This window comes from Oratosquilla oratoria, chromosome 20 (assembly GCF_046742065.1).
Source record: "Oratosquilla oratoria isolate Oo_2021 chromosome 20, ASM4674206v1, whole genome shotgun sequence".
NCBI lineage: Eukaryota > Metazoa > Arthropoda > Malacostraca > Stomatopoda > Squillidae > Oratosquilla > Oratosquilla oratoria.
Genome location: NC_134796.1, coordinates 20,989,289 through 20,999,794, shown reverse-complemented (window position 1 = coordinate 20,999,794; position 10,506 = coordinate 20,989,289). Strand labels below are relative to the sequence as shown.

General features: G+C 36.8%; 2 protein-coding genes across 9 annotated transcripts in view; one reads left to right on the top strand and one right to left on the bottom strand.

Moving 5' to 3' along the window:
• Positions 1 to 649: 649 nt before the first annotated feature.
• LOC143036390 (protein O-mannosyl-transferase TMTC4-like) overlaps positions 650 to 10,506 on the top strand; it is a 98,590-nt gene continuing 88,733 nt past the window's right edge. For 6 of the 8 annotated variants that reach the window (XM_076203683.1, XM_076203680.1, XM_076203679.1 and 3 more), the window contains exons 1-2: positions 650 to 711; positions 10,332 to 10,502. In XM_076203683.1, coding sequence (XP_076059798.1) covers positions 10,346 to 10,502 — 157 coding nt within the window. In that variant the 5' untranslated portion in view covers positions 650 to 711; positions 10,332 to 10,345. Of the gene's footprint in view, positions 712 to 839; positions 859 to 3,012; positions 3,033 to 10,331; positions 10,503 to 10,506 lie in introns of those variants that run through there. The other 2 variants (XM_076203682.1, XM_076203681.1) reach the window with 2 other exon arrangements.
• Positions 924 to 10,506, bottom strand: part of spict (magnesium transporter spict) — a 222,489-nt gene continuing 212,906 nt past the window's right edge. Inside the window, exon 12 of the mRNA XM_076203688.1 lies at positions 924 to 940. The gene's annotated coding sequence lies outside the window, so the exon portion shown is untranslated. The remainder of the gene's footprint in view (positions 941 to 10,506) is intronic.

Here is a 10,506-nt window from a genome sequence, read left to right as displayed (position 1 = left end):
ACATCAGAGCCGGTGTTAGAATGTTCAACATTTGTTTCTCTCTTTATTTATTTATTTGGAAAATATTAGATTGTGCTTGCAACGGTATGCTTAGTTATTGCCAAATGCACAAAAGAAATATCCATATCTATCCACTGATTTGAAACATTTTTCATGTTTCAGTAATGGAACTTCATGTATTTCTACACCTATATGATTACAACGTATCATATTGTTGTGGATTCTAATTGGTACAGATGAAGTACAATTTTGTCCGTGTTTGGCGTGGTCTTCAAACATTCCGCTTGGCAAACAATTGAAATTTACAGTGGATGGGTTACCTTACACGTTTTTATAGGTGTGTTGCAGCCAAGATCTGGAGTAGATAAATCATATATCTATGAATACAAAATATCACTCGTGTAAACATTAAAACGAAAATCAATCTTAACCCAGGGTACGCGAACTGGGCACTTTTTATTTTGTTTGTCAACGGGTCAGGCGCAGGAATACTTCGATTTCGCATTATTGTTTTCTTATGATCAGAAATCTAAATGTTTTGATAATAAACAAAATACCATTATAAACAAAACAGAATTAATTATTATATGTTATTTAATATGTTTTGTAAAGAATTATCAGTAAATCAGAATTTTCCACATGTCAGCTGGGATGATGGATGCCGATCAGTGACAAGCGACAAATGTAAACAAGTGTGTGTCTGTGCCATGGGTGAGCATACCATTGCTGATTTTTTATAACCTACCGTATTGTTTGGGTTGAATGAAGAAATGCGAAGGAGGCTTATACAAATTGAAGGCGTACAAATAGCCACAGGTCAATTGGAGTCAATGTCCATGGAGAACAAAGGGAGAGTAGGTGAGATGCTTCATTGGAACCATTGCCCCCTTCCCAGACGACGGCTTGTAATCAGACAATTGCTTCTGAAGGCGTTCTTCATCTATGTCAAGTTAAAAAAAAGACACGTGAGAACAGTACTAGAGGATTTAAATGGAAATGTTGCAACCATTTTATGATTTTAAAGGCGCAGTTGAAGGTTCGGAAACATTCAACATTGGTTATGGCTGGAGCGAAACTACCTGGGAGAAAGAAAAATATGTTACTACAATATCAATTTATAGGTCAGAAAGAACAGATAATTGCCTAGTTTTAATAGATATTAATTAACAGGACTGATGATTCGGTATGGTGCAGTGTACACGAGATGTAACTAAATTTTTTTAATGTGTAATTGTGAACAGAATCTAAAAACTGCAAAGCATTTCATGGCACAGAAATTTTATTTCTATTGCAATTATATTGTCTTGAAATAGAACACTAAGTATGATACTCTCTTCTTAGTGGGTGTAATGCATCACCAATATCTGCTGTATTATGTTACTTGTACAATTACATGACTAGACAATATTCCTGTGAAGTTTGTTAAGGATGGGCCTGGGGCCACAATTATAACTCCTCAAATAACTTGCATAATAAATTTGTCTATCAGTTCAGGATCTATCCCAAACGACATGAAAAGGGCTCGGGTAACACCTCTTTATAAGAAAAATACAAAAACTGAGGCAGGAAACTACAAGCCTGTTTCAATTCTAGGTATTATTTCCAAAGTTTTGGAATGCATTATATAGAATCAGATACTTACTTTAGGGAACGTAATCTACTATATGACATGCAATCTGGTTTTAGATCAAACTACTCAACAGACGCCAGCTTAATATACCTTTATGATCTGATAAAACAGGAATGTGACAGAGGTAACTACACGAGTTTAGCTTTGTTGGATCTACAAAAGGCATTTATCACAATTGATCATGATATTTTATTTAAAAAAAAATTCAGGCATTAGGGGTGGTGAATATTGGCTGGTTGAAGTCCTACCTCACAGGTTGCAAACAACATGTACAGGTAAATGGAGCCTGCTCAGGTGACAAAGATAACTTGTGGTATACCACAAGGTTCAATTCTGGGGCTGCTTCTGTTCCTGGTCTATATCAACGACATGCCAGGTGTGGTGAACTGTAAATTACTGCTATATGCAGATGACTCCGCACTAATTGTCTCGGGTAGGGACCCAATTGAAGTAGAGGAGGACCTGAGTGTTGAACTGTCATCAGCTCAGGACTGGCTCATAGATAACAAGCTGTCTTTATACCTTGGTAAAGCTTAAAATATTATCTTTGTATCTAAACCCAACCTCAGGAAACACCACAGTGTGGTCAGATGTGGGGTAATGCCTTAACAGATAAGATTGTATCCAAGTGTTCACATAAGGTTAAATTTTTGTACAGAAAAGCCAGAAATTTTGATATGGAAATAAAGAAGCTTCTGGTCATAGCCCTGATACAGCATCACTTTGATTACGCTTGTAGCTCTTGGTACAGTAGTCTGAGCAAACAGTCTCTGCTACAGGTTGCACAAAATAATCAGATTCATGCTAAATTTACCTCGATGTAGTTATATTGGTACAGAAGCATTTAGCAAAATAGGAATGTTACCTGTAAAATATCGTGTCCGGCAGCTGAAAATAAACCATGTTTACAATGTTGTTCATAATTCTGCTCTTTCATATGTGAGCTGTAATTTTATATTATCTGCTGAGAACCGAACCCAGTCAAGGGTCATTTATTGTAACTCATGCAGGTTCCTTCACCAAAAACAGCTTTCACTTCACAGGTGTTCAACTATGGAACTCACTACCTATGACCATTAAGCAGTTAGATAGCAAGGTTACTTTCAAGGAAAAAGTCAAGGATTACTATGCGTCTCAGCTATGGACCGAGAACAGCCTTGATTTTTGTACTACTAGCCTAGTGAGGGGTACCAGACTCCATGAGTAATACCATCCAAATCTGCATTCACTCATAAATGTTCTGTCTTCAGAGGTTTAGCGTAGTATAACAATGTTTGGTACTCAAAACTGGTTTTCACCTTTGTTTTGCCTATCATAGTATGGTATGTGTTTCAGGTATGGTCTGAGAACAGTTATTGATCTGATCATAATACAAGTCTGGTGAATCAGGGTACCAGGCAAGGTAATTGGACTTGTCCCTCCACCTCCTTGTTGTTTTACTCATACGAGTACTGGTCTCCTGCACCCTACTTCTGGTGCTTCAGATTATAATGTACTACTTTCTGGTGCTCAAATTAATGTGTAATTGTTCACTCCATCCTGAGGTACAGGTAATTTTTTTAATTGATTAATCTGTGACCCAAGCTGCCATGTAGCATTCACTATAACAACATGTTGATATTGTTGATGGCCTGCAACCTTCTGTCCCGTAATGCTTGATATTTACTCATACCCAGGGATGGATCCCTCTTTATTGTCCTACACTTGCTGCTACAGCAGTAGATTAATGTAGTATATCCCTAATGGTACTACACTGATCTGGTACTCACTCATACTGTTTTGGTACCTTTTAGTACTATTCTGTTGTTCCTGATGCATAATGCAATGTTCCTTTATTATGTTGGTGCTCAAATCTTGGTCTCAATCCTACGTGTTACATATTAGCAAATCTATAATAATGTTTATGTGTAATATGTGTACTGATTGGTATTACTCATGACTGTTTTTGGTCCCCTTAACCCCTACATGTTGTCTATGTAACTTAGTGTAGAATAACAGTCAAATGAGGACCACAATGGAAATAAGTTTACATGCTTTATTTTTTGTGTTATCCTTGGTAATTGTAATTGTAATTTCGAACTGTGTTCTTTTCATTATCCGTATTTCATGTATTTGATTCATTGTTAAATAGAATTATTCTTATTATTATTATTATTATAACATAATGTACAGTAGGTTTATTGTTTAATTAACTCTGTTTCTCCATATAGCTGCAATGCAAATTCTTATTTTCTTGCATGCAAGGCAGGTGACTAATGTAGATTATTATAAAGCTAGCTACAAATAAGTGAGACTGTGTAGTGCATTTCTCAAGTATACAGTACATAATGGACTTTTAATTTTTTTTTCTTGTTTTTCTTAAAAATGTATTTTTCTTTGAAATTTCCTTCCAATACAAAATTACATTGAAATAATGGTACAGTAGAAGCCCGATTTAACGGATATCAATTTAGCGGAAGCTCAAATTAACGAACTGCAAATAGCAATAACGAAAATACTCAACTTAGCGGAAATGGTCCGCTAAGTTGACCATTTTCCACTAGCTGACAAGACGCACGTCTACAGAAATAGCTCAATTTAGCGGGAATGGTCCGCTAAGTTGCGCATTTTCCGTCAACTGCCCACATGCGTGTCTCAGAGTCCAATGTTACCAAATGTTACCAGATTGTGGTGGTGGAGTCAAGGAAAAATTTATAATTTAGTATTTTGGAGGTATATAAATATAAATATATATACAGTCAAACCTTGAAAGCCTGGACCCTCGTATGACTGGTCGAAATGAAAAAAAGGACGGACTTTTCAAGCAAAGTTCCCTATTTGTCCGGTAGGTGGCAGCGACGGCCGTACACATGTACTCAAACCCAGCCCCGTCAGGCTGTCATCAGGGTTGCCATTTCGTAGAATTTTGTACCAAAATGTAGTAAGATAGCGGCATGTGGCAACTGCACAAGGACATGAAATTTTTTCTACATATCAGCGGGCTGTTCAAAACATTCAAAAACTCAAAATTTTGTTGAAAAATCATAGAACTAGTTATCAAATAATAAATGGCACGTCAAAATATGACTTTTATTGGTTATTGTGTTACTTATGAAATATTATACCCCAAAAGATACGTTTTTACGGTGTAGAAAAAAATTTTACGCTAAAGTTTCAGCTTTCTTTTAGCACCAGGGCTGCCGTTTCATAGAATTTTGTACCAAAACATAGTAGAATAGTGGCATGTGGCAACTGCACAAGGACATGAGGAATTTTTTTCTACATATCAGCGGGCTGTTAAAAACATTAAAAAACTTAAACTTTTGTTTAAAAATCATAGAACAATTATCAAATAATAAATGGTACATCAAAATATGACTTTTATTGGTAATTGTGTTACTTATAAAATATTATACCCCAAAAGATACATTTTCACAGTGTAGAAAATAATTCTATGCTAAAGTTTCAGCTTTCTTTTAGCGATAATAATATATAAAAAATAATTTTTATATCTTACTGAATATATGGGGGCCTTATATACATTCAAGAATAAAAAAACTAGAACCAACATTTTTTCAAAGTTTGACAAGTTTGCTATGAGTCTGCACACACCCGAGAAAAATGTATGCCCCGGTATGGCAACACTCCCATTCTACACGGCAGTGTAGAAAACGCGGCAACCCTGGCTGCCACCACTGTCCCGCGTGCATACCTTCCGATATTTACAGTGTACGTAATAAAAAATACAGTACAGTACACTGTTACAGTTATTATTACAGAATTATTAGTACAGGTAAACGTCGACTTACGATGGCCGCGACTTACGATTGTTCGACTTTACGATGACGACGACGACGATATGATAATTTAACCCCTTCCATACGGTGCCGCACACGTAGGCGTCATGAGGAGCAAGTGGATTCGCGACGCTGCCATATCGGCGTCTTGATTATATTTATTGTAGTCGCCCCTGTGTTTTTACATTCTCTCAAATGTGCCCTGAATCCCATTCTCTGTGGTTTTCAAAATTCGCGGGTGAAAGAGCGAACGATCGATATGAGCGGTGACTATATTTTATGATGCGAGTATTATTACGTCACGTCGTACGGCTGGCATTGGCTGCTGCCCGCGAGATTTAAGTTCCGTACTGAAAATACATATTATAGTGTTTGAATATGGTAAAAAGGATAAAAATAATTAAATAAACTACTGTACATGTTTAATAGGCTATATTCAGTATCTCTGGTGGTTAATATACAGGTAGGCTAGGTACAGTGACCACGGAACAGAGTGGGGATCGACTTACGATGAGATCGTCTTACGATGGCTCTATCGAAACCTAATGCCATCGTAAGTCGACGTTTACCTGTATTGTTATTATTACAGTGTTAGAGTATTATTCTTATGTGTTTCTATGCCATATACATTACCTATACGTATACCGCTACGAAAATCTATGGGTGTTAGGGAGACATTTTCGATGACCGGACTTTTGGCATGACCGGACCGCCCTTCCCCCCAATTAATCCTGGCTTTCGAGATTCGACTGTATATATATACATACTATAATATGTATACAATAATATATAATTCAGTATATGTATAAAGTATAATTGTAGCAGAAATATATTCAAGTAGAAATAGACGGTATAATAGGAAAACAAAATAATGAAACAGTAAGTTGATGGGAAAATTCAAATACCGAACCAGAGTTAGAGGAAATAAGCTCAAGCTAGCGGAAAATTCCGCTAAATAGGGGGTCGAAAACGACCTCCAATTTAGCGAAAAATTCACTTTAGCAGACTGGACCATGGCTGAATTAGTTCATTAAATCGGGCTGCTTCTGTATTCTTGGAAGTGGATACCTGCGTGACATAGCATTAGAAAATTAATTATTTTGTTAATCATAATACATCAACATAATATATGTTTTTCTTGGCAGAAATCAATAACAATAAACCTTGTTAAAAGTAAATGTACTACCGAACAAAGCTGTGAGCATAGGATCAAGATGCCATGTTGTCATCTGTCTAGTCCAGCCAATGTCAGTTAGACGATGGCTTTCACCTTGTGCACCAGGTGTTTTCCAACTACAAGTGACAATAAGTGCTGTTACAAATGCAATAGGGCTTCCTTCAAGCTGTGCAACACCTCTATTCCCCACAGTCCAATTGAGTACAGACGCTCCTCAACATACGTTTTAGTTACGTTCCGAACGGCCAAACGTAAGTTGTTACTGTACTATACATCCGTAAATTCTATTACCGTATCTTATAAAGCACCCCTAAATCATTAATTATACACATAACATTGTAAAATAGTAACATTAATTTCAAATAAATTAAATTCAAGCAACATAAATTGAGATGGTGGAGAAGGAGGAGGCAAGGCATGTTCAGTTTGTCGTTTGTACAATGTAAACAATGGACGCAGCGTCATGTGCAAGTATCGTTTGAACTACAGAGAGCGCGCTAAACTAAAAAATTCACAAATTTGTTTTTTACCATTTTTTTTTTTTTACAGTCAGTTCAAACGTAAAATCGAAAAAACGTAAAACGAATGAACGTAAGTAGAGGAGCGTCTGTACTTAATCAGGCCATCAACATCCATGACAACCCTGATGATCTTTAGAATTAGAGATACTGCATTACTAAACACAGGTTAGGTTGGAATAGACGAATTTATCATCCTTTCATTTCTTCACTTTGGCATCCATCAAAACAAATGTGGAGTATCATTCACCCGCTGCAACTTCTTTCATTAGTAAATCGGTTTACGCAACTTTTTTGTTATTGATTTCTGCCAAGAAAAATGCATATTACATTGATGTATTATAATTTACAAAATTGATAATTTATTTTCTATTGCTAAGAGGAGGTTATATGAAAGAGTGATTGAGCAGACAGCACTGTACAGGGCAGAAACATGGAACATACACCTTCAGTAGAGGTCATTTGATACCCTTCAGGTAATAAGGCCTTTATAATTTCTTGATGTCTTTTCTTTTGGTGTGGCAACCCTTTTGGCTCGTGGACTGGTTAATACGAAAAGCTATATTGGTAAAGGTCTGACCGGTTCTCCCACTTCTTGGCAAGTCTTGTCTTGAAGGTTTCTAGTGAGGTAACATTTACAGTGTGTTGTGATAATCTATTCCAGACTTACGAAATTCGAGCTGGAAGACAACCTTTTCTTGGACCAGGCTGATGGTGTATTTGGACTTTCAAGTTGTGTCCTCTGGTGGCTGTATTTCTTGCTGGTTTAAACATTACCTTCCCACATGTTGAGCTTTCCTTAGTGTAGTCTATGTTGTCAATATTCTTGAGGATCGTAAAAGTTTGAATGACATCTAGTTTTCTGGCTATCCTTATCTCCACTTTGGCTCTATTTGGTGCTAAAAATTCATATGAAAATATTTCCAACAAGGAACATGAGCTGATATTAGTGATTTTTTGTAGAATTAAACATGACTGTTTCTTGAACAAAGTATTTTATTCATACAAGAGGTAAATATTATGAAACCATAAAGAGAGCATAACACAAAACAAAGCAAATAACAAATAAAAATTTAAATTAAAAATGCAACTTGGCATAGTTTTTTGAAAGAAAATTCAAGGAACAAATTTACACTTTGAGCACCGTGAATGGTGAACAGGATCAATTAATTTTAAACACCAGCAATAGTCTGCCATCATCACAGCATCCCAACATACTTGGTACCGAGTTTCCATCTCCTTGATGTCCTGATGGAATCATTTGACTTGTTCATTGCTGACATCTCCGAGATTTTCAGGAAGACGATCAAAATGACTAAAAAGAAAATGTATTTTGTTGCTTATATTTGTGCCAATATCTCCAAAGGATGAAATCAAGTTGGTCACAATATCTTTATAGTTTTTACTTTTGTGTTTCCTGAGGAAATTTTGTACTACTTCAAAGGCTAGCCAAGCTGTTGCTTCTTTTTCACTCATTGTCTTCACAAAATTTGTCTTTCAAGAGCTTGCAGATCTGCGGTCTATCAAAAATCCCTGCTTTAAGTTTTTTGTTGTCAAGTTTGGAAATATACTTGAAGCACTCTCCATTTTTGTCAAGAGCTTTGACAAATTATTTGATCAATCCCAGTTTGATGTGCAAAGGAGGGAAATGGATCTTATCTCTCTCATCTAAAGGTTCTTTCAATATATTCGAAGCTCTACATGGAACCATATTTGTTCAAGGTGGCCAGTCTTTTTTAACATACTGGTTTACTCAGTCTCTGTTTTCCCATATGCAAAGAAAACATGGGTATTTAGTATACCCAGATTGCTGTCCCAAGAGAAAATTCACCATCTTTAACTCAATGCATATGACCCATTTATGATTGTGATAGTGTATCCTTTCTAAAACCAGCTTTATTTCTTTATATTTTTCCTTCAATGTTGTTGAGTCACCAAGTGGGACAGAGCCATACAAATTTCCATTGTGTAATAACACACATTTTAAACTACACCAAGCTTATTAAGAGGCCCACTGACATCTCTACAATAAACGAGCTCTTCCTCTTTTGTGAAGAAAGAAAGGAATTCTTCATACCGACTCCGATAAAAGGTAACACAGACACCATTCTCTAGGAGATGCTTCTCTTTCAGTCGGGAAGCCAAAAGTTCTGCAGAATTTTTTGGGAGGTTCAAGTCACGAACTAGATCATTCAACTCTACCAGGGAGAATAGCTGAGGCAACACTCAACAGAAAAATCTTGATCCATGTCATCTTCAGGTGATGAATCGTCTTTGGTTGTGGGCAGAGTTATCTGTGGCAAGAAACTGAAGACAGGAACAGAAAGCTCTTCACTGTGTGGAACTAGTCTGATAGCAGAGGCAAGATTAGGATAGACAAGGGTGTGTCGATTTTTCCTGTTATTACCCTTCAAATGTAGGGCACAAAAATAGCAGTTGTCCATGTGATTACTGGGCTCCCGGCATACCATTGGTATAACGAACCTCATATCTTTCCTTGTACCTTTAGTCCACTGTCACAGATGTTCTGTGCATTGTTTGCAGACACTGTGAGGGGCCCAAAAATAGCAGTTGTCCACGGGATTACTGGGCTTCTGGCATACCGTTGGTATAGTAAACTTCATACCTTTCCTTGTACCTTTAGTCCACTGTTGCAGATGTTCTGTGCATTATTTGCAGACACTGTGAGGGGCCCAATTTATCTTGGTCTCCCAGATTGACCCCAAAGTATGCCATATATGCTTTTTCAACAAAGTCTGTGATATTTTGTCAATTTTCTGGTAATGTATATTCTCCACAAACATAACAAAACAAATTTGGAGCATTAATGCAACACCTTCTCAGAGAGGACATCTTGCTCATTTTCTATTTCTTAGTTCACCAAAATATCTGAACAAATCTAGAAAAAGCAAAGAAATCAGAATTAGAATAAAGTAAAGAACAGTGCAGTGGATGTATAGTACGCACATAAGTAGTGATTATAGGGATGTTCAGTAACTTGAGAACTATACCTGATTGGTCAAAATGTAGGTTATATTTTGAATTAGGAGACCAATTTAGTATTGGAATTGTGTCTATTTCCTAAACACCAAAAACCTTGTAGACCAATGTTATCTTTAACCAGGCAGAAGTTACCTAGTGCATATTCCTGGTAGCTATAGAGTAGCTAGTAAATGAAATGTTTTAATGAATACTTGTGTTATAAGTTGGAAATTTTTGTGCACTTTCAGGTGGGTGACACAGGATGGTAAGTGGGAGATGGTGTAGCAGCTGGCTTTTCCATGGAGGTCGAGGGAAGGAGGTAAATGAGGAAAGGGACCATGATGGTGGAGGCAGGCACTCCCCTCAAAGTCCTCACAGGCCATCACATGAAACATGGGATGCTGCAATACCAGCACCTGGTAT